This window comes from Sapajus apella, unplaced genomic scaffold (assembly GCF_009761245.1).
Source record: "Sapajus apella isolate SASKATOON/1434 unplaced genomic scaffold, GSC_monkey_1.0 scaffold1, whole genome shotgun sequence".
In the NCBI taxonomy this organism is placed as follows: domain Eukaryota; kingdom Metazoa; phylum Chordata; class Mammalia; order Primates; family Cebidae; genus Sapajus; species Sapajus apella.
Window position 1 is genome coordinate 84,232,194 of NW_022436941.1, and position 25,375 is coordinate 84,257,568.

Here is a 25,375-nt window from a genome sequence, read left to right on the forward strand (position 1 = left end):
TTTATATTGAATCAGTTTCCCAGACAGACCACAAGCCCAACACTCTGTTGTTAATCTCTTGTTTTCTTTTTTTTTTAACGACAGGGTCTTGCTCAAAAGCAACATACAATTTTAAAGACTTTATTATATGTCCACATATACAAAAGGGAAAAATAGTTGGAAATAACATTATTTATGTATTTTATAAGTGACTGTATCATTTCAGCTTATAATACCTTTCAAAAATGCCCCCTCATAGAAACTCAAATGTCATTTAACCTCAGTTAACTTAAGTCTGTGTATTTGTTTGCTTAAAAAAGCTTTGTTTTTTTAAGATAGGGTGTTGCTCTGCCACCCAGGCTGGAGTACAGTGGTGCAATCATGGCTCACCACAGCCTCAGCCTTCTGGGCTCAAGTGATCCTCCCACCTCAGCCTCCCAAATAGCGAAGACTATAGGTGCATGCCACCACACCTGACTAGTTTTTTGTATTTATTTATAGAGATAGGGCTTCACTATGTTGCCAAGGCTGTTTTTTGGTTTTTTTGTTTGTTTGTTTTTTCTTTGAGACAGAGTTGTTTCACTCTTGTTGCCCAGGCTGGAGTACAGTGGTGCCATCTCAGCTCACTACAACCTCCACCTCCTGGGTTCAAGCGATTCTCCAGCCCCAGTCTCCCGAGTAGCTGGGATTACAGGCTCACGCCACCACACCCAGCTAATTTTTTGTGTTGTTTTTTTTTTAGTAGAAATGGGATTTCACCATTAGCCAGGTTGGTCTCAAATTCCTGACTTCAGGTGATTTGTCCGCCTCGGCCTTCCAAAGTGCTGGGATTACAGAAGTGAGCTACCGCACCCAGCAAGGCTGATATTTTTTGACATAAAAAAAATTTTAAAGCAAGTTTACATCTGCTGTAAATTTCCATTTTCTGTTTATTTATTGGACCTAGATTTCTTCTACTCGTCTGTGCTTATAAATTGCAGTCCCTTAGCCTTTACTGTCATTGTTATCACTGGTAAGTAATATTTATTTAGTGCACTGATGCTTTTTCTATAGCTGTTGCCCCAAGTAACATCACAGTTGCACAAACAAGCTGGATATGGTAGAGTAAAAAGTAATTAATATTTCTAGAAATTTGTCTTCAAGTATCTTTAGGCCATTGCAAACATGAAAATAAGGAAACTCTGCTAGTATGGAACTTGAAATCATTTCCAGTACATAACAGATCAGAAGGGAAGAGACAGATCATCAAATAGCTTTTATTCCTATATACTCCTTGATGTTGAAATCTCAGTACAACACTGATATTGGAGGGTGAGACTAATTCTCATTTGTGATTTAACTGTTTAAGCAGGTTTATATTTTATGTTCCCAGAAGATGCTTTGGACCTGTGATATCAGCAAACCTGTATAATAATAAGACAATGATTTCTGGCTCTAAAGTCTCTAGAAGAAAATCATAATTATAATGTCTTATATTGGGTTGGACCCATATGAAACTGACACAGTTCAACTGTTTTTGACATACCTGGTGCAACCTAATATTTGCTTTTTAAAGCAAGCATAGGAGATAACTGTACTAAGACTCAGAAAGATTAAATGACCTGTTTAAGGTAATGTGGTTAGCAAATAGCACAACTGGGATTTAAAAACCCAGGTTTTCTGACTCAAAGTCTGGCATATCTTCTACTATAATATGCTGTGCTTCTGGGGAACAAACCAAAATAATCAAAATAATTGTGGTATTGAAAATATGATCCAAAATAAGGGAACTGTATTTTTTTAGGGAAGAAAAATGATTGTCAATGTGGTCAGGTGATTAATCACTGGAAAATTTAAAAGTATGAAGAAAGCTTGTTTTGCCTATTTACATTTATGAACCAAGAGATTCTTTTTTTAAATTTCTACTTTTTTCTTTTAACTTTTTCAAAATTTATTAGGAAATTCCAAGCCTTTACAAAAGTTGAGAGAATAGTATAATGAACCCCATATATCCATCACCAGGTCAACAGTCAACAACTCATAATCTTTTTAAATCTATATTCACACATCCTTCCCTATTCCACACTGGATTATTTTTAAGCCAATCCCAAATATCATGCTATTTCATTCATAGATATTTCAGTATGCGTAATACATGATTCCTAATCCATCTTTGAGACTTATTTGGGGAAATTAACATTACATTTGTTGAGAAGCAAACAATTAAAAACCTTTAAGAAATTCAGCAAAGCATATGCGAGGGCTGTTTAGAGCTAAAAATTGCATCACATCAGCAAGAATTCAGTTACCAAATCCTTCCCTTCTGGCCTCTGAGCATCAGATACTAGCTGTAGGTATGCCAAGGCGTGCATAAGGAGACTTGTTATTGAACATGTTGTTTAGAGTGTGCGTGTGCACCAAATATGAAATTTAACATATCATTCAACTCAAGTAATGAAAGGCTCTCTTTTTTTTTAAAATCACCTCATGTGATGTTTGTGTGGGGATGCCTTTTTAAGAAATAGTTGTGCATAAATGAATTAGGATAATTTACTCAATCATTTCTAGATATATAAACTGCACGTTAGTGCTGCAGAGAGCATTGGCCACTTCTGAGTATTTTTGTTATTATTTTTTAAGTGCTTTTGTTGTCTAATTGGAAAACTGGTAAAATACTATCATTTTCCAGATAAAGTTCTTGGCCAGTTTTCTCTCTTTCAAACCCCCTAGGACAATCCACAACTCCATGAAAACATGAGTCAAATACATTACAAATTTCCCAAGGAGAATCAACATCTTTTCCAGCTGTTTGGATAGTCTATCTAACATCTGACTACAGCCCTCATCTCCCAGTATTGTTCTGGGCTTTTATACTTTAACTTTGATTTGTTCAATGTTATAATTTAAAAATTGAGCCAATAGTTTGAGTCTTCACTTTTTTCTTTATGACTTACAGCTCTTATCATTTATTACTTATAACAATGACAACTTTTTTAAAATGCCAACCACAGAAAGTACTATCTTCTTAGGCACTTCTCCTTGACAGTGCAAAAATTCCTTCTTAATGCTATTACATTTTTCTCTTTTTCCTTTCTAGGTATTTTTCTATTATTTATAAAGTGAAATGTCTCCCAACTATAACATCAAAAAGAGCTAAACTTGATCGGATTGATTAGTTTCAGGTTTTCTATTTTAAATGTCTCTTGGCACTAGCCAGTGTGTTTTAATTTATTCAGAAGGAATGCATTTGTGATCATTCCAATTAATCCCTTGTCTGTTTTGTCTGGCATCTGTGTGAAACTAGTTACAATAACTTTAAAGTTTGGCAAGCTGTGCAGTAAACTGCCCAAGGTGGGATGGAAATTTTTCAGGGCCCAATTAACAAAAGTCAACTTGTCCTCCAGCCTATCTACACAAAATCATCTGTTGCATTGAGTTGTCACTGTAACTGTTAATAACATTTGATGAGTAGTTCAGGGCAAGAAGGTAAAATGAAGCAAGTGTGTTGTTAAGAATGGATTCCAGAGTTTTGAGGACCAAATATCAACAAATAAATATGGAGTTCTGTCTCTCTCTCTCTCTCTCTCTCTCTCTCTCTCTGCACTATAGTGTTTAGGATGAGAGAAGCGAAGTAAGCTATTAAAATACCTGGAATTTTGTTTAAGCTTTATTCAAAGAAAACGTGATTTTGGTTTCAAACGGGCAGTAGAAACTGAGTGATATTTTATAGATTTTTTTGTACCCACCTGAAATTGGCAAAACCAGAAAACCAGTACACCATTTAAAAAACAATTATTGAAACCATTTAATAGCTATTATGCATAAGCTCATTGAATTATGTTCAATAGTCTTTATTTTCTATTTTCATTGGCTATCCTTTATATTTTTTTAACTAAAACATGGAAATTTATTTCAATTTTTTTTGAGCCATATGTGATGTCTTTTGGAGAGAGTTTCCTCTCAAACTTCATCTGTAGCCTGTGAGATATTAAACTAGATACATACCTGTACATGCACCACACTTTGGACTTACTTTTTCCAATGTTTTCCCTTTTTATCCACCATGCAACTACCTTTAAAGTATGCCAAGAGATATACTAGGTTTGGGATTCTTAAACCACATTTTCATTTACTTATGCTTATGCAATAAATGCAAACTTTATCTTAATTTATGGTATTTTAAGTGTCCCAGGCCATGTTACTGTCACAACTTCTTGATTAAACATGGGATTTTTTGTTTGTTTTTATTTTTTATTTTTTATTAAAGAGTTTTTATTTTTTATTTTTACTTATTTTTTAAAGACGGGATGTCACCATGTTGGTCAGGCTGGTCTTGAACTCCTGACCTCAGGTGATCCGCCTGCCTTGGCCTCCAAACCCAAAGCGCTTGGATTACAGGCGTGAGCCACCATGCCTGGCCACCAATAAAGAGTTTTAACCACTTACATTTTTTCTATTGAAACAAAGTTTCTTGTAACCTTCTTATTCCAGAATATTCTAGGCACTTGAGGAAAATTGTCAACTCACAAAATTCAGAGATCATTATCCCACTGCATGCTTTATAGTGGGTTTTGTTGAGATCATAAAGCAGAAATAGATTTTTTTTAAATGTTAAGCATAGAAAAGATGACTGAAAATAGGAACAGACCTGCTTTTATCTGTTTGATAATTCTCTGTGATTCACCAGAGCATGTATCTAAATTATTTAATCTTTCTCTTTGTACACTCTGCATTTTGCTCCTGGCAAAATGTGCTGAAGTCACTGTTGTCACATGTTTTTAATTTTTGAGAATCCATCTTTCTAAGATAGACACGGAAAGAAAAACTAACTGCACAGAACACCACATTAAGAGGAAAGCAGTTGAAGTTCTGCCATGAATAGTTACCAAAAGAAAAAAGTATGATACTATTTGGCCCCATCTTCCTAACTAGGGAATTCAAATTGTTGAATACCTAGTAGTACTTTTGCAAGTATTTCAGTTTTTAAAAAATATGCTGTGGTGGACAAATCATGCCTGTTATGTAAACATATAGTAACTAAAGACACTAGCACATATGTGGCTTTTTTTTGTTTTGTTTTTTGTTTTTTTTTGAGATGGAGTTTCACTCTGTCACCCAGACTGGAGTGCAGTGGCACTATCTTGGCTCACTGCAACCTCCACCTAGTGGATTCAAGTGATTCTCCTGCCTCAGCCCCCCAAGTAAAGTAGCTGGGATTACAGGCACCCCCCACCACTCTTGGCTAATTTGTTGTATCTTTTAGTAGAGATGGGGTTTCACCATGTTGGCCAGGCTGACCCCTCAGCTGATCCACCCGCTCGGCCTCCCAGGGTGCTGGGATTATAGGCGTGAGTCACCGCACCTGGCCTGCTTATTTTAAAAGATGTAAGATGTGCTCAGATAACAAAAAATGTGTTTAAATGCTCTATATCTTTTTTTCTTCTTTTTTAAGACAGAGCTTTGCTCCTGTTGCCCAGGCTGGGGTGCAGTGGCACAATCTCGGCTCACTGCAATGTCCTCTGCCTCCCGGGTTCAAGCAATTCTCCTGCCTCTGCCTCTTTAGTAGCTGGGATTACAGACATGTGCCACCACACCCAACTAATTTTGTATTTTTAGTAGAGACGGGATTTCTTCATGTTGGTCAGGCTGGCCTCAAACTCCCTACCTCAGGTGATCCACCCTCTTTGGCCTTCTAAAGTGCTGGGATTATAGGCGTGAGCCACCGCGCCTGGCCTAAATGCTCTATATCAAGAGGTAATCCCCTCTGAAGACTGCAGTTTTCAGATCACTAGACTGCTGCTAATTGAGTAGGACACAGCAGCATACAGTAAATATTGCTTTCTGGCTACTTTCTTACGATAGTTTAAACTATGTCTAATTTATCAAGAAAATGAGTGCATATTTGATTTGGCCATAAACATGATGCTACTCAGTTTTAAGGTGTCTTCATGAATGGTCTGAGTGAAGATGTTATTTTAGGGTGGGTTTGGTTTTTTTGCCTTCATCCTCCCACAAATGTTAAAAATTATCTTGGCATTTTAAATACCTGTGCTTTTATGTCAGGTCTTAGGTAATTATAAAATAGAAGAAAAATTAAGAGCAAAAAATTAGATATGCCAGGTTTTGCTTTCTTGTTGAAAGTGATCAATCATTTGAAAGCTGTATTAATTTATTCAGACAACCAGTTTTGTAGAGTATCAGTTTACGTCATGCTGCATATAATTTCACGTCAGCCTACTTCTCCTATCTTAGAGAGATGAAACCAGAACTCTAACATCAACTTAATGGCCCAAAGTTGATACTCAGATCTCTCATTTCTCTAGTCACATCCAGGCTTCTTGAAAACACTGTATCTAATCTCCCATTTTTTCCTTATTCCTCCAGCTCTGGAATCTTGCTTCTCACCCTACACCCATCACAACCACAGAACAATAACTGCTTTTTACAGAACCACTTTTTTGGTACCACATTTGGTCCTCACTTCTCTATTTCCCTCCTTCATGGCTTCTTTGACCCCACGTTCAGTTGTCTAGTCACTTATCATCAGCCTCCTCTGTGGATCGCTCCTCCTCTACTGCTTCTTACATGTTGATGTTCCCCAGGATTCTATCTCTGGCTTCTGATCGTTGAGCAAGTCTCCCAGTATGACCACATTTCCTCCCCTAGTTTCATCCTTACTCATGTGCCGATGGTTCCCAGATCTGTGTCATGAAGGTGGCTCTGTGTATCCAGCACTCTGCTTTACCCTATTTACCAATAGGTAAAAAATGGATCCAGTTTTGTCCATTTAACCTTGTGAGGTGTCAAGTCTTTCAAGGTTAAATGGACAAAACTGGATCCATTTTTACCTAGTGTTTTGCTACCTATTCTTTTTATTTTCTCAGAGGCAGTGAATAGCACCACCAACCCCAGTTCTTATTTTCTTTGTGATCCCTTTATCTCCTCCCATATCCAGCTTCTAAATTTTATCAAGTTCATTATAGCCTTCATATCCTCGGATGAACCACTTTTCTCTCCATCTTCATTGCTGAAATCTCTCATCTGCTTTTGACTTTTCCCATTTGGCATGATTTTATCATTTGATACTTTTACATGCTTATATTGTCATTCTAGTGAAATTTTGGAGAGAGAAGAGATAACTTGTGTGATGAATTCATTGTGTGTACACAGAAGTCTAAGCCAGCTTTAAATTACAGCACTAATGTTTTGGAAAGTTAGGAAACACCAATAAACAAAAATTTTAAACTAAAAACCCTGAAATTGTAATATACTGAAGACTGACTCTTAACTAATATTTGTCTATATTATTGCGGATTTTTCTATTCCAGTATGTATGACTATTTTTTAAAGGGGATTATAATATAAGAACTGACTTATATTATTCCAATTTAATATGTACCTACTTCTTTGTTGGTAATTATATGCCTACAATATCATTTTTTCATGACATTTTTATATGACTGCAGCACAGCTTATTGAACTAGTGCCCTAACGGTGGATATATAGGATCTTTCCAACGTTTCATTATTATAATCAAAGCCTTATTCATACATCTTTCTGTACTTGTACATGTAGTTTCTGAGGACAGATTTCTGCATGTGAAATTTGTCTCACATGTTTGAGGGGATGCATTGTTTTAGGGCTTTTTAAATAGACCGCCAAATAGCTATTGTTTGGGAAAAATTTTCAAACCACTTTTTTTCTCTTCTCTTATACCACCACAGTAACAGCTGTCAACACGGAATAAGAGTTCCGGGACCAAATGTGTGTGAGTTATTTTCTACCACCAAGTGAGCAATTAATTCTGCAGTGCTGTCCAATTCAGTCCCACCACTGTCTACCTAGACATAGTGTCAGATCCCACATGCTGGGTTTCAGTCCCCATGATTGTCCCCACAGCACACCAGTTGCAAGCCCAGGACTCCAGAACTTCTGAATGACCAGCTTCAAGCCGGGGTTCCCATGACTCCCACTTTTGTTTCTGTTAACTAGGCTGGAGCAGCACATAGAACTCAGGAAAACACTTACATTTACCATTTTTATTATAAAGGACATTACAAAGGATCCAGATGAAGAGATGCATAGGGTGAGGTGTGAGGTAAGGGGCGTGGAGGCTCCATGTCCTCCTTGGGGTACCACCCTCTAGGAACCTTCACATGTTGAGCCATCCAGAAGCTCTCCGAGCCCTGCTCTTTTAAGTTCTTATGGAGGCTTCAATACATAGGCATGATTGATTAAGCCATTGCCCCTGGTGATCACTTGATCTTCAGTCCCTTTCCCCTTCCCTGAGGTTGGGGGATGTGGCTGCAAGCTGCAATCCTCTAATTCTGCCTTTGTCTTTCTGGCGACCAGCCCCACCAAAGCTAGCAGTCAACTTTAATATACCAAAAAGACAGCCCTTTGGAGATTCCAAGGATTTTAGAAATTGTATGCCAGGAAATGGGGACAGAAACCAAATATATAGTTCACAATATCACAGCTATCCAACATGTTAATACCTTTTAATACACTCTGTAGCAGAACAAGAGTTTGTCTGTGTTCCCCATTCCCACAATAGTAATCATTCTTTTATATTTTTATTCAATTGGATAGATGAAGAATGGTATCTCAGTCCATTTACTTTAATCTCAGATGTTCTAAAATGTTTGGTCATGTGCTTGCCAAACCCACACTAGATCAGAAGCAGGAAATTGGAAGAAGAAAGATCCACTACTATAGTCAAGTCCATTGGCAGCAATGTGAAGTAATAGTGGACAGACCAACAGTGAGCAAGGATACAAGAACCTCCACCTCCACCCACAAAAAAAGGAAAAAAACAGAAACAGAATCCCAAAATGCACACACAGTCCATGGCCCACTTAATTCAAGGCCCAAAAGCCTAACTCTCTTCTGTGGTCTCTAAGGCGTTCACTGCATTTCAACACAAGTCCCCCCATCTCAGGATTTTGAAATCTCACAAATAGCAGAACCTTGGCTCATAAAAATTGTAATTAATTAAATGTCAACTGTTGTCAATCAGTTGCAGATTGCTAAAATAATATTCTTTATTTAACCTCTTACTAAAATAAAGCATTTAAAATGCTTCCACTGTGAGTTGCAGAACTTCAGCCTTCCACTTATCTTCTTCCACCAAAATACCATGAATAAATTTTGTCCTATTAACCACTATATCATTTGGATAAACACTAAAGGGAATATTAATAATATACAAACAAGAAATATATTCTAAGGAATCTGCAAGAAAGAATGCTTCTGGCAGATGTGATACCTAGCTTTCAATCTAAAGAAGCTGCTGTGTGAAAATCTACTCATTTGAATCTCTCCAGAGTCGAGATTAGAGGGCCTGGGCAGAAGTTAAAGGAGGCAGATTTCTAATAATTAGGACTTTCTGGCAAAGATTTTCTTATGAAATGTTTTGGAAACAGGCAGGCCTCTAAGGCATCTTAGTGATCAATAAATAACAACTCCTGTATTTTAGAGGAAGGAAAACCAAGGTGCACAATGGAATAAGTGGCTTGCCTTCAGGAGTGGGTGGGAATATAACCCCCGCTGTCCCAACATTTCATCCACTGCTCTTTTACTTGTACAAGGTATTCTTCAACCAGTTCTACATCGCTAGAGTGTTAGCTCTGGAATTCAGTGTCTAATCATCAAGGATGTTGTAGAAAGGATTTCTACAGTAGGAAGAAGTAAGATTGGAAGAATACGAAATTCCCTACTAGCCAAGGAGCCTATCAATTTTGGTTTCAGTAACTGTTTGAAACAAGTAGAGAAATACCTTCAGGCATCTTTCTCAAGGGGAAGATACTAAATTTTTTTTTAATGGAAAAATAGAAAGTAAAATGACTTTACAGTGGGATATTACACCTTCCTGCAAAGTGAACATTCTGTAAAAGGGATGACAAATGAGTGTCACCTCCTGTCCAAGAGGAGAGAGGAACAGGTAGCAGTTGCTGAGAAGTGCTGTGTGGCCACAACCGGGCTTCTTGGAACAGAAGGCTTCAGTCTTCTGTACGGTTGGCCTCAGCTATGGGGATGGGCGGCCCATGTAGTTACCACTCTTCTGCAATCTCCAGATAAAAAGAGAAATTACAACATCAAATCAAGGGAATCTTTGTATTGAGAGCATTTAAAAATCAGACAAATTTATTGCTGAGACAAGCTAACCATCTATTTCCAGAATCCTCGTGGCAATCAATTACGAAGAAATGTAAAATATTCAAGTTACTTTTTTTTGTTTGTTTTTTGAGACAGAGTTTCATTCTTGTCACCCAGGCTGGAGTGCAATGGCGCTATCTTGGCTCACAGCAGCCTCTGCCTCCTGGGTTCAAGCAGTTCTCCTGCCTCAGCCTCCCAAGAAGCTGGGATTACAGGTGTCCGCCACCATTCCCAGCTAATTTTTGTATTTTTAGTAGAGATATGGTTTTACCATGTTAGCCAGGACAGTCTCAAACCCCTGACCTCAGGTGATCCACCCACCTTGGCGTCCCAAAGTGCTGGGATTACAGGTATGAACCACTGCGCCTGGCCTCAAGTTACATTTTTGAATCAATTTTCTATTCTTGAATTTTCATTTTGTATTAATTTCTTTTTTATGAAATTCATAAAATTGGGTGAAGAACTAAAGCTAAACTTTGCCATTTATGTCAGAAGACTCGAGTTTCTATGCTAGCTCTTACTGGGAAATGTGCTTTTTCACCCAAAGCAGACTAACATCAATCCTTCAGTTCCAGAATAAAGATTTCAAGATGTATTTTTACCATGCCAAAGTCTGCAAAAGTTTTGGAAAACCAAAATCATAATGTGGAAACCTGACAAACTTGTACTGTGATCTGCTTCTTTGGAGATAACATGTTCATTGTTCAGAGAAAGGGGATAAATGTGTTAATTAGGTAGTAAACTTCTGTCAGATTCTTCCCATCCTTTATTACCTTTTTGTCTATTTCTAGGAGATATTCCTTTCTGTTTTTTCAAACCTACTCTTAATAATGGAGTAATAGTGGCTGTAGATTAATAGCAGTCCACATTCATGTAGTACTATCTAGGTGCCAGGTACTGGGATAAATGTTTTCTTTTCATTACCTCATTTTAAGCATGAAGAGTGAAGTAATTTGTCTGAAGTCACATAACTTGTAAAGAAAGAAGCTGAGATTAGCTTTACAGGTCTCACTTAAAAAAAGGAAAATTTGATAACTCTCTTAGCCACTGCCATCTTCTGTCTCCTTTCTTCTGATATCTACAGGACAATTGTCTTTATAATTTAAAATTCAAATTTTTCATATATTCTTTAGACCTTTGATCCAGTTTAAATGAACCAAAGTTAAATGATGAAATCTGTTCACATCATTTAACTTGAACACTACTATGAATTATTTCTTTTTTTTTTTTTTTTTTTTTTTGAGACAGAGTTTCACTCTTGTTGCCCAGACTGGAGTGCGGTGGCTCAATCTTGGCTCACCACAATCTCTGCCTCCTTGGTTAAAGCAATCCTCCTGCCTCAGCCTCCCAAGTAGCTGGGATTAACAGGCATGAGGCACCGCACCTGCCTAATTTCGTATTTTTAGTAGAGAAGGGTTTCTCCATATTGGTCAGGCTGGTCTTGAACTCCTGACCTTAGGTGATCTGCCCCGCCTTGGCCTCCCAAAGTGCTGGGATTACAGGCATGAGCCACTGGGCCTGGCCTATGAATTATTTCTTATTACTTTTGAGGAAAATAGACTATGCATTTACTGTATATTTCTGATTAACCCTTGCATAGAGATAATGAACAGATGTTTTGATTTTGAGATTTTACAAGCTGATTCAGATGGATTTCAGAATGAAAAGTTACTGTTCGAAAAGTGACACACACACACACTCTTGTATGGTTCCAATTATAGATACTGGGCTGGCTTCCAACTCCCAGGATTATTCTTATAGAATACTCTATAGCAATGAGTATAAATTGTTTTCTCAATGAATTAATGTTGTTTGGTAACATAAAGTCCCAGATATGTTATACTTAATGGTAATTACTTATGTAAATCATAGTAGCCGCAGAGATGGAGTACATGGCATCATGGGATAGAGTATACAAGTGCAGTTTATATTTACATCATACTTTTAATTTTATGTACCTGTTGATTGAAAGTTTTATGGATATTATAGTCTCCAACTCTTTGCTAGAATACAAATTGTCCAAGGATGTTAGGGAACAATTTGGTAATACCTGTCAAAATTATAAATGCACATTCCCTTTGACCCTGTACTCTTACTATCAGTAGTTTTCCCTAAGGATATAATTGTAAAAGTACACCAATCTGTATGTACAAAGATGTTCATTGAAGTGTTGCTAATAATAGTAACAAACTGGGAATAACCTAAATGCCCATTGTAGGGAACTGGTTGAATTAATTACATCTGCAGTATAGAACCCCATATGCTCCCTGAAAAAATATGTGCTGCTATCAAAAGACCTTCAGGATAAAATAGTCAAAAAAGGCAAGTTGTACAAGTCTGAACAATATGGGTAGTTTTGTGTATGTTTTTCTGCATATAGGCATACATTAAATTAATACAGGCCAATACCAACTCCTATAATATAAAAGATACTTTGTCCTGGAAGGAAAGAGAAATATAATACATACAATTAAGAATAATCAATTTGTAGAATGGGACTGGGATATTAGATGATCATGAGGCTTGTATCTTGTGTTTCATGCCTTTCTCTACTGTTGGAATTTTTAAACCTGTGTGTATATTTCTCCCCCTTTTTAAAAGTTAATTTTCATTTCAGCCATTTTGATGATGGGATTAGGCACAGCTTCTTTCCTTTTAAAGTTGTTCTTGTATCACAAACAGCTAGTAAATTTTAAAACATAAAATCAATGGAAATAATTTTTTTTTTTTTTTGAGAGAGAGTCTCGTTATCACCCAGGCTAGAGTACAACAGCATGATCTTGGCTCACTGCAACCTCCGCCTCCCGGATTAAAGCAATTCTCCTGCCTCAGCCTCCCGAGTAGCTGGGACTACAGGCGTGTGCCACTACACTCGGCTAATTTTTGTATATTTAATAGAGATGGGGTTTCACCATGTTGGCCAGGCTGATCTCGAACTCCTGGCCTCAGGTGATTAACCCGCCTTGGCCTCCCAAGGAAATAGTTTTTTGTTGTTTTCAAGATCACATTCTTAATCCTTGTGGATATAATAAAGTCTCTGACTCTACTTATTAATGTTTTTCCTAATCCAAACAGTGATTTTAAAAAAATTCAAGCCTAACCATAATGTTGTTTTACATAGAAGCAGTTATCCTATCTCCTATTTGTCTTTGGTATTCCCCAGTCCTTGACTGGATGTAGATAGAGAAAGAGTAAAGAAGGGCAGATGCGTAGAGACCTAACATTTGGACCATGTGGTACAATGGCAGATGCCTAGAGCCTTAACATTTGGACCATGTGGTACAAGGACAAGATACAAGGGACTCTGATAAAAGCAAGCCTCTCCTGTTTCCTGCAATGATAGGTGCTTTGGAGAAGGTTACAGATACATACAGCCTCAGGATCCCACCCACAGTGTTCCAGAAGTGTGACCTGATATCTTTTATTAGGTGAGTACAAAAGGCACAGAGGATTGAAAGTGGAATACTCTCTGAGCTTGGAGCTTGGAGATCTGAGGTCAAGCCCCATCTCTGCCACTAGCTGTGGAAGAGTCACTTAACTCTCACCTCCACAAAGAGATGAAGTGGCTACTTACCTGGCAAGAAAACAAGTCAGACATATTGATATTTATGATGAAAGTTCAGCCTTGAAACTTGGACACTTATTTTACAAAACATCTTGATCTCTCTTCACTCAGCAATACCAAATAACCACAAGAGAGGTCAACCTTGAACTGAATGCCCCTGTCACAATGTAATAGAAAGGAGGACAAGCTATCTCTATGTCATTAGTTATTCTAAATTCTATCCTTAGACTAAGTTAGAGCTCAGAAAATCTTTGTGCCCTAGCCTCATTGGTTTGGACCATAAGATTCTTTCACTGAAGTACATTTGCTTTTGTATTGACCTGAGGTGTCATCAAGAGTGGCAATAAGAAAATCACTGTTCAGGATACATTATTTCATTATGTGTTTTAGTGTTCTTGTTTTTAAATGTCCAGATGTTAATATCCCTTTGGAATATGCACCAGGAAAATGTTTATCTCTTCTGCCAGCTAGGTTTGCTTCAGCTTGGGAGATAATAAGAAGATGATGTATCATTGTACATACTCATTTACCTGTCTGAACCAATTTCTACATCTTTATGTTGAAGAACATAATATCCATTTTAATCTCCTTTGACTTTTAAACTTACATCTTCCCATCAAGCACTTTCGCTTGATACTTATGTATATATCTGTCTGCTTGACATCTCCACTCATTATTTCTTCCAGCAAATATTTACCAAGCATCTACCCTATGTCAGACACTGCTCTAGGCACAACAGATGCAGCAGCGATCAGGACAAGCCATGTACCTGTCTTGGAACTTCCAGTACAGTAAAGGGAAAAAAGCGGCAAACAAGATAACAAAGTAAAATGTGTCCTATGGTTGATAGTGATAGGTGCTAAGTGGGGGAGTTATAAAACAAGAAGAAAGGAAGAGAGTTTCCAGTGGGGCAGGGAGTGAAGAGGAAGGAAGAATGCAATTTTAGATAAGCATGAGCATGGAAAGCCTCACTGAGATGGTGACAAATGAGCAAGGACAGGAAGAGGTGCAAATCAGTGCAGAAAGTGATAGGAATAATAAGTGCATAGATCCCAAGACAGGACTGCATTGGTTTATAATGGTGTTTAAGTCCTCTATTTCCTCACTGGTTTTTCATCTAGATATTCTTTTTATTATTAAAAATGAAGTATTGATGTCTCCAATTATTATTGTAGAATTTTCTGTTTCTTCCTTCAATTTTGTAAATGTTGGCTTCGTACATTTTGGAGCTCTGATATTTGGTGCACTTATGTTTATAATTGTTATATCTTCTTGATGAATTGAGCCTTTTATCAATACGTAATATCTTTTTGTCTCTTGTAAAACTTTTTGACCATTTTGGGTGATATTAATTTAGTCACACCAACTGTTTTTTGGTCATTGTGTGCATACAATATCATTTTCCATCCATACACTTTAACCAATGTGTGTCTTTGGATCTAAAATGAGTTTCTTATAAACAGTATATGGTTGGATCCTGATGTTTTTAATCCATTGTGCCAATCTCTGCCTTTATATTGAAGAGTTTTATCCATTTATACTTCAAGTAACTACTGACAAGGATCTTAACCTTTTTGCTATTTGTTTTCTTTATGTCTTATACTTTTTTGTCATTTCCTCCAATATTGCCTTCTTTTGTGTTTAGTTGATGTTTTAGTGTAGTATATTGTTTCGCTTCTCCTTTTGTGAATGGGGATTACAATTAATGTCCTAAATTTACAATAGTCTACTCTTACTTAATACCAACATAATAGCATACAAAAACCCTGCTTCTGTATAGCTATGTTTTCTTCCTCTTTATGTCATTCTTGTAAATTACATCGATACATTTTGTGCCCATTAACATATGTTTAAAATTATTTTTCTTTGCATTTGTCTTTTTTTTTTTTTTTTTTTTGAGGTGGAGGATGGAGTCTTGCTTAGTAACCCAAGCTTGAGTGCAGTGGCATGATCTTGGCTCACTGCAACCTCCGCCCCCGGGCTTAAGCAATTCTCCTGCTTCAGCCTCCCTAGTAGCTGAGATTACAGGCAGCCACCAACACGCCTGTCTAATTTTTATATTTTTAGTACAGATGGGGTTTCACCATCTTGGCCAGGCTGGTCTTGAACCCCTGACCTCAGGTGATCTACCCACCTTGGCCTCCCAAAGTGCTGGGATTACAGGCATGAGCCACCATGCCCAGCCACATTTGTCTTTTAAATCATGTAGAAAATAAAAAGAGGAGTTACAAATTTAAAATACATACTGGCTTTTATATTTACCTGTTTGATTACTTTCTTTTTTGAGACAAGGCCTTACTCTGTTGCGCAGGCTGGAGCGCAGTGGTGCAATGATGCCTCATTGCAGCCTTGACCTTCCTGGCTCAGTTGATTCTTTCACGTCAGCCTCCTGAGTAGCTGGGACTACAGGCATGTGCCCACCATACCCATCTAATTTTTGTATTTTTTGTAGAGACAAGCTTTTTCCATGTTACCCAAGCTGGTCACAAACTCCTGGGCTCAAGGAATTCACCCAAAGTGCTAGGAATATAGGCATAAATCATTATGCCTGGCCCCATTTGGTTACTTTTAATGGCATTCTTTATGTCTTTGTTACAGCTTTGACTTACTACCCAATGTCCTTTCATTTCAATCTAAAGAACTCTCTTTTGCCTACTGACAATGGAGGTCTACTAGAAGCAAATATCCACAGTGTTTTTCTGGGAATGTTGTAATTTCTGCTTTATTTTTTAAGGATGGCTTAGTCATATATAGAACTCTTGGTCAATTTTTTTATTCTTTTAGCACTTTAAAAATATTATCTCACTCCTTTTTGGCCCCCATAGTGTCCAATGATAAATCTTCTCTTAGTCTTATTGAAGCTCACTTCTATGTGTTAAGTTCTTCTCTCATCTTGTTGCCTAAAAAATTCCTTGGCTTTCAGTAATTTCATTATTAGATGTTATGTTTCAGATCTCTTTGCATTGATCCTTGTTGGAGTTCCTTGAGCTTCTTGACTGTGTAGATATGTGTTTTTTATTACATTGGGGAGTTTTTAGCTGTTATTTCTTCAAATTGTCTTCTTTTTCCTTCTCTTCTGGGCTTCCCATTATGTGTAATTGGTACACTGCTATGGTTTCCAGCAGATCTTTTAGGCTTTGGTCATTTTTCTTCATCATTTTTTTTTTCTGCTCCTCAGATTGGATAATTGCAGTGGCCCTGTCTTCATGTTCACTGGTTCTTTTTTTTGCTTGCCCACATCTGCTGTTGAAACCCTCTAATGAGCTTTTTATTTGAGTCATTGTAGTTTTTAGCTCCAGAATTTTCATTTGGTTCCTTTTTATAATTTCTATCTCTTTATTGATATTCTCTGTTGTTCGTATGTCATTCTTGTGGTGTCCTTTAGTGCATTGTCTATGGTTTCCTTTAGTACTGTGAGCATATTTAAGACAACTGACGGGCCGGGAGAAGTGGCTCATGCCTGTAATCCCAGCACTTTGGGAGGCCAAGGTGGGCGAATCACGAGGTTAAGAGATCAAGACCATCATGGCCAACATGGTGAAACCCTGTCTCTACTAAAAATACAAAAATTAGCTGGGTGTGGTGGCGCGCACCTGTAGTCCCAGCTACTCAGGCGGCTGAGGCAGGAGAATTGCTTGAATCTGGGAGGCGGAGGTTGCAGTGAGCCAAGATCGCACCACTGCACTCCAGCCTGGCACCTGGTGACAGAGCAAGACTCTTGTCTCAAAAAAAAAAAAAAAAAAAAAAGACAACCGACTTAAAGTCTTTATCTAGTAAGTATAGTGCCTTTGGTCCACAGGGAAATTTCTATTAATTTCATTTGTGAATGGACCATACTTTTTCTTTGCATGCTTTATACATTTTTTGTTTTAAATTGGGCATTTTGATTTCTATAATACAGTAACTCTGGAAATCAGTCTTTTTTTCTTCAATATTTTGTTGTTGCTCTTTGCTGCAGGCTGCAGCTGTTTGTTTAGTGACTTTTCTAAACTATTAAAACAGGTCTGTATTCTTTATCATATGTGATCTCTGATAGCTCTATTCCTTTATCTTCTGTTCAGATAGTGTTTTGAAAGATATTTTCTTAAATGCCAGGAGCCACAAGCAAGAGAGAGGAAGTAGGGTTGGGGGAAGAAAACCTCTCAGGTCTTTTCTGAACATATATCATGCTGTGGGCATATGCATGACTTTGTAAATTCTTTAGTATATATACATATGTATACATATATACACACACACACACACACACACATATATATATATATATACACACACACATATGTACTGTATATATACACTTTTGAACGCCCTGTTTTCTCAAAAAAAAAAAAAAAAAAAAAAAAAAAACCTCTCTCCAACTTTTCCTTCCCTATTTTTGGGACTGGTATGCCTCAACTTAGTCTTTTGTTCTAGGCATCTGCAGGAGTTCCACCTTGAACGTATTTTGAGTTAGATGAAACAAAGTTCTTCAGGTAGCCTCTAGACAGGTTAGAAACAGCAAAAACAATTCTTTGCAAGTAAGGTACACTGTGCAGCCTTCAGAACCAGTTGCCAGGGTCCCATACTGGAAGTGCAGACTATTACCTTTAAGACTGCTGCTGAGCCAGCAAACAGGTTTGGGCTAGAACATATGCAAGTGTTACAGTGCTTTTCTACCATTTTAAAATTGCCTTTCTCTTGATTCAGCATTTGCCTGGTTGCGATAAACCTTTTTCTGTTTTCTAGACTTCTAACAATGTTAATTTTGAAAGCTTTTTCTTGAATTTTCAATGTTTCCTTGGGAGGTGAGGCGCTTGGAGTTGCCTACTCTGACAGTTTTGCTAACATCACTTTCCTGCCCTACTTTAAAATGTAAGTTTTAGAGGTGTGTTTTATTTATCAAAACCTTCTTTATTAAACTATAAAATCTATCCCAGCTTTGGAATTTTTAATTGCAATTGTAATCCTAATAAAATATTGCTGTAAGCTTACAAGGTATGCTTGCAAAGTATTTATATATTTATAAATCTCTGTAAAGAGGAAATGGTAAATCGCACTGTATTAGCTTGGCAGAAAAGTGACTAGATCAAAAATCTTATCCTTTTCTAAAGTAACCTAATTGCTGTTGAAGGAAGAAAACTATTGGGGTATCAAGATTGATGGAAGGATGTAGAGTCCTCCATCTGTGCTGCTGTCTTCCTTTGTCTTACAATCCTTAGCTGGAGGGGCAGGTTCTTTAGGGTCTCCATCTAGTATGGCACATGAGATGCGCTCAATAAAAATTTGTTAGAGGAACTTCAGGTTAACTAAGACTTTGCTATTAAGTTAATCTAAAGCAGATGTGCATTTCAATGCTGGAGAGAGTATAGAGACTTTCACCCAAGGAACTATTTCTTAGGCAGATTCCAGAAAGTAGTGTCAGAGTATGGCATATATGTTACCCAATAGCTAGTGCAATGTGGAAACATTGGAGTGGAGGTCAGAAATTAGATGGATGCTCTTTTCATAAAATAGTTTCCACTTTAACAATAGTGTTTTTGAAAGGAATATGGTCTTTCCTATGCAAAGAGGCACTGTGGTCCTGGTTAGCAGTATGTTGGAAGCAAACTTTGGATAATGATGACTAATTTTACTGACCATTTTGAGCATTAAATGAGGCTATCTATATAAAATACTTGATCTAGAGGCCTAGCATTGTGTGGATTCTCAATAAAATAACCTCTTTACATGAGTTCTTAAAATTAAATACGGGTTTCTACTAGCTTTCCAGGTTATCAAACGTTTGGTGTGAAAGGAAAGTGTTCTGCAGCAGACATGGAATGGCTGAGAAGTGGGGAAGGCAGGGACATAATGTTTAAGGAGTGGACAGGTGATCCAGTGAGGAATTGGTCTATGGAACATGGAAATATTCTTAGAAGTAATTACCTTATTCTTCTCCTTTTGTTGTATTAACTGATTAGCTTAATTACCTCCAAATAATGAGAAATCAGTATATAAGTTGTACACCTTGGCAGAGGGCTTGGATCCCAAGACAGAGGAATGTATTTGCAGATGATAGATGGAGAGGATATATATATAGCAACCTTACTGAAGTAACTGGGTCTTCCTTGCCTGTATGTCATACCATGATTCTTTAAATGTTTTATCCAGACTAACGGACCCCAGGACTGATTTCCCAAACATTAGGATAGTTTTACCATTTAGAGGAATGCAAGAAAGCTCCCCTGTCTTTTGGGTTTTTTTTTTTTTTAAGTTGATGAGAAATAGCTTGTATGCAACAGAGAAGTCTTTGAATACGTATTCAATGAAAGATATAAAAATCAATAATCTCATGATTTGAAAATGGAATGCTGTTCTTATACCATACATTTAATGTACATCTGCATAAAGTTAGCAAAAATCCATTATCGTCTCACTACAGTACTTCATCTGAAATGGAAAACCTAGTGTTTTTAAGTGATCATAGATATTTCATTAAAGCATAAGGTTCCTACATAATAATTATTGCTTGTCATTTTTGAATCAACAAATAGATATAATGGATCAGAGAACTTTTAATATATCTGTATTAATTGTGATTGTCTCATTAAATGTGGAAAATGTTTTCTCTCACATGCCTTTGACTGACATCTCCTCTTCCTTATTTCCCACTGCCCCTGCCCCTGCCCCCACCCATCCCCACCACCTTTGCCCTCCACCCTCTTCATATGAAAAGGTCTTCCTGCTTCGCACCCATAGCACACTGACCATCATTAGCACTGATCACAACTACAATTGGTTAAATTTGCATAATACATTTTCTAATGAGGATTTACCTCAATATATTCTCTGCTTTAAGAAATAGTGATATTGGAAAAGTATGTTAAAGTATACAAACAACTCAATCTACTTTGCTGTATAAAAAGTTCATTTATTTACAGAAAATTTATAAATCTATATAATGTGTATTAAGATTCTCTGAGCTCCCTACTCAATAATAATAGCCCCTTACATTTGCATAGTGCTTTATACAAGACATGTGTATCATCCTCCTTAATTCTTCTGGGGTAGGTAGAATCTCATTTATTTTAGGGATAAATAAACTGAGGCTCAGAAAGGTTAAGTAACTTCTTTTTTTTTTTTTCCCCCGAGACACAGTTTCGCTGTGTCACCCAGGCGGGAGTGCAGTGGCACGATCTCGGCTCACTGCAACCTCCGCCTCCCAGGTTCAAGCAATTCCTTGCTTCAGCCTCCCCAGTAGCTGGGATTATCAGCACCTGCCACCACTACCAGCCAGTATTTTTATAGAATCCAGGTTTCACTATCTTGTCCAGGCTGGCCTTGAACTCCTGACCTCATAATTCACCCCCCCCCCGGCCTCCCAAAGTGCTGGGATTATAGGCGTGAGGCACAGCACCGGCTGGTTAAGTAACTTCCGCAGAATCATGGAGCCTAGTAATTGGCAAAATGAGGCCCCCAATCAAATCCTAGTTTTCTTTCTATACCACAGCTGCAGCTTTTAGTAATGATGTAGTTCAGCATACATATAAATATTTATAAACATTGTGTCATTGTTCTGAATGAGTATATCTTACTATTTTGACTGCTTTATGACAGTGGAGCTGTGTAGTAAAGTGGACATTTGCAGAAGTTTAATCAACAGCCGTTTTATATTCCCTCTGCTTTGAGATTTTATCCTTTGCTAGCAACAACATTCTTCTATAACAACAAATAAAGCAACCATTTTCCTCTTTGTCTTCTAATAAAACAGGTTTAGGGATTATTTGCTCTTTTCACATACTTAAACACACCTTGAGTTTCTTTTTATAGACTTTCATTTCTACTGACACCGTGAAATCCCAGTGCTGTTTCTTATTTGAATGTTTTATCATCTGACACCTAATAATAAAAAAGTCATTGGCACAATAATGGAGTTTCATCTTTCTTAAAGTTTAAAAATATTTAGAAATTATTTCATTTCTTAAACAAAAATTGCAGTACCATTAAGCATTCCCGAGAGAGATAAAGATTGAAATTTGAAAGTAAATCACTACTAACTTTGAGCCAATAAAAAAAGTTTCATGGAAATGATTTTTTGCATATTTATTTTTTTAATGCAGCACTAAAAACCAAAGAGTATCATATAAAACAGAGTCAAGGCACGTTTTGTACCTAAGCTAAAAATTACTTCTGTGGCCTTTGACATATCTAGGGACTTTGCTATTATAATGCAAAAATAAGAAGAAATCTATTCAATTTTTTTAAAATTTAGACATAAAAAACCATTATTGTCTGTGCAAGGATTCAAATACTTTCACTTTTTTTTTTTTTTTTTTTTTGAGACAGGGTCTTGCTCTCTTGCCCAGGCTGGAGTGCAGTGGTGTTATCTTGGCTCACTGCAACCTCCACCTCCTGGGTTCAAGCAATTCTCTACCTCAGCCTCCCGAGTAGCTGGGATTATGGGTGCCCACTACCACGCCTGGCTAATGTTTGTATTTTTAGTAGAGATGGGGTTTCACCATCTTGGCCAGGCTGGTCTTGAACTCCTGACCTCACGATCTACCCGCCTCAGCCTCCCACAAGTGCTGGGATTACAGGCGTGAGCCACCGTCGCCAGCCACTCTCTTCTTTCACACACAATTTCCAAAATCACAGCACAGATTGTCCAAAAACCATTTGTTCTAATAGCTTTGTTTATGAAATTTGAGTTATCATTCCCCAAAGCACAAAATTTAAAAAAAGAAAAATTTTTTTCTTTCATCCAAAGTCTAAGAGAATAGTAAAAATATGTAATGTGGCAGTTGGTAAGGAAGAAACAATGGTTATAATTTTAAAGCATAAAGCATAACACTCAAAAAAGATTCATAGAAAAACTATAATTTTATCTAGCTTATGTATTTACAAATAAATATATTTATTTACTGATATTTTTAGTGATCATCATATTGAAAGTATATAGGGAAGGAATAAGTAAGGTTTTCCAAAAAGTTCTGTGAAGGTATTCTTGTGTTCTCTAGATCAGTGCTTTTATAAAACTTGTGTGATCTAGAGAACACAAAGAATACCTTCACAGAACCATCTGCAGACTGGGGCCAGTCCACAAAATATCTGTTTGAGTATGCAAAAAGATAAATACAGAAATTGACAGTAAGCATTTAGGAAATTTATAGCAAGTCGACATTGCTGCAGCATCCAAAGTTTATGATTCTTGTATTCTACAAAAGCATAGCTCAGGTCCATGATGGGTTAGAAAACAAATACTCAAAACTAACCAGCTTCTTCACCACAGATTGCATTTGAAGTTCTGATCAAGCTCATGTCTGCAAACCTTTTCTGTAAAGGGTCAGATTGTAAATATAGGCTTTGTAAGCCATACTCAAAGTCCCTGCTACTCACCTCTCCCATATCCAGTTGTCATAGACCATATGTAAACAAATGAATTTGGCTGTGTTTCAATGAAACTATGGACATTGAAATTTGAATTTCATCTAATTTTTATGTTCTTAAAATGCTAATATTGTTTTGATTTTTTTTTTTTCCCCAGCCATGTAAAACTGTGAAAACCATTCTTGGCTTTTACAGGCCATATGAAAACAGGCAGTGGGCTGGATTTGGCCCTCAGGCCAAGTTTGCTGACCCCAAGCTAGATCAGCCGTCCAGCCATCGTCAGGAACAGATGCTGTTATTTCTTAGTCTCAGTGTTCCCGTCTGTCTCTGGGATTTTAATTGCCACTTACTTTCACTCTGCAGTTTGGGTTATTATTCAAGAAATACCTTAGAGCAGTCATAATGCTTAGAACATTATGTTTAATAAAATCCAGAAGGAAAATGTTCCAAGTATCTCACTGTGGGAATACATTTTAGGATTTACTATGAACTACTGGTTTACATGAACTTTGCTTAGAAAAAAAGGCGTGGAGAAGATTGGGATGGAAGATCTCTTTATCTTGTGAATAAAAGTAGTAATAGGCTATTTTAATTTGTGTCCTGGAATGGGTAGTGATAGAGCATGAGTTAAAATCTTACTTCACGATTACCCCCAAATGGAGAAGTAATCTGTTTCAATAGTAATCAAATAACAAAAAGCTGTGAGTGGATTGTGTGAGCTTAGCCACCAAAATAGAGAATTTCTGATTCCCCCTCTGTCTCAGGTCCTTCTTTTCTCCTACTGTTAGTAGAAACTCAAACCCCAGCTGCTCCCATAGTTAACCATCCGTCATGACATCATTGTCTTTCTGTTCTTAGCAGTTTCCATCTGGCTTAGTAGTGGTTCCTCACTGCCTTGAGCACGGTTCTTTTTTTTTTTTTTTTTTTTTTTTTTAGTTTTTGTAGAAACAAGATGTTACTCTATTGCCCAGGCTGGTCTTGAACTCCTGGCCTCAAACACTTCTCCCACTTCAGCCTCTCAGAGTGCTGGGATTACAGGCATGAGCCACGATACCCAACCCACTGTGTCATTTGAAACACTGGAATATTACATATTTTCACTACTTGCTTGATAATGTACATAATCATCACATTTACAACATTCATATTTATGGTTTTAACTATTTATTTTTCACATTTATGTAGTCCCTTTTTTTCTGCATCACTTAACATTTGCCAACAAATACCTGCATGGGAACTAAGTAAGTCACTCTGTTAGCACAATGACCTTGAGCAAAGACACTTTCCTTCTTCATATGCATTTGTTAGTCTTTAGTCCCAACCTAAGTTTTTGGTTTTGTTTGTTTCTTTCTTTCACTCTTCACATATGCAGCAGTCTTTTGGAAAGAGTTAACTTTTAGTATTTCCAACTTGGAGAAACCTTTCATCAAGTTGATAAAGTTCAGTGTTCTGAGCTATTATGATAGAATCTCCTGTCAGAATTTATGTTCCCTTTTTGTTCTGTTTCACAATATAAGAAAGAGGTTAACTCTTGTAGGCATGCCACGGTATTTTTGGATAAGTCAAGCCCTCCAAAAAAGTTAGAGCTATGAAACAAACCAGTGTTTAAGAAGACACATCCTTGGAACATGAGCAAGCCCATTAATGCTGTATTTTGAGTAAAATGTGTTTGATCTTATGCATGCTGTCTTCCATGTCATCATTTCAAATGATGAAGAAACTACACCTCCTCATATTTGAGAACAAACTGCAAAAGTTGGTTCTTTGATTATATTATAAATCCGTAAAAAGATCCATTTTCAAACACAGCAACTTTTTAGGCAACGTCCTGTTTTTCACTTAAAAATAGAAGTCAAACTGTTACAAGTGCTTTCTTCATTATTCATATTTAATTACACAGTGGCTTATTCTTTATGATTTTAGTGTATTTGTGAACATTCTAGATACTGAGTAGAGTACTGGTCACATAGCTAGTCTGTCAACAACATGAAATGAAGGACACTGACTCAGAGATTTAGAGTCCTCTACAATGCCATGTGCAATGGAAATTAAATCATTGTCTTGTGTGTCTTGAGGCTTATTTATCTAACTAATGTTTATCAAGCACTTTCCATGTGGCAGGCAGTATGTAGCTTTTATTTTATTTAGCAGTATCTTTTTTAAGATTATAAAATTTTTTGTTGAATATTATTTGCAATCAGAGACACTTCTAAACTTAAGGAAAGACTTTACGACTAAAGTGCCAGCCCTCTTCAGAATGGCAGTGAAGGTAATGATTTATGGCTCTGTGTGTGTATGACTTTGTTATTGTAAAATCCTTCAGCTCCAGGCTATGTACATTTATGTTTC

At 37.1% G+C, this 25,375-nt stretch overlaps 1 protein-coding gene across 5 annotated transcripts in view; it reads left to right on the forward strand.

Annotated features, from left to right (window-relative positions):
• The window catches only part of ARL15 (ADP ribosylation factor like GTPase 15), a 418,972-nt gene that overhangs the window by 326,017 nt on the left and 67,580 nt on the right, over positions 1–25,375 (forward strand). Inside the window, exon 7 of one of the 5 annotated variants that reach the window (XM_032283959.1) lies at positions 13,460–15,439. The exons of the other annotated variants lie outside the window; for them this stretch is intronic. Within the exon in view, the coding sequence (XP_032139850.1) occupies positions 13,460–13,531 (72 nt within the window). The 3' untranslated portion in view covers positions 13,532–15,439. Of the gene's footprint in view, positions 1–13,459; positions 15,440–25,375 lie in introns of those variants that run through there. 5 annotated transcript variants of the gene reach the window in all.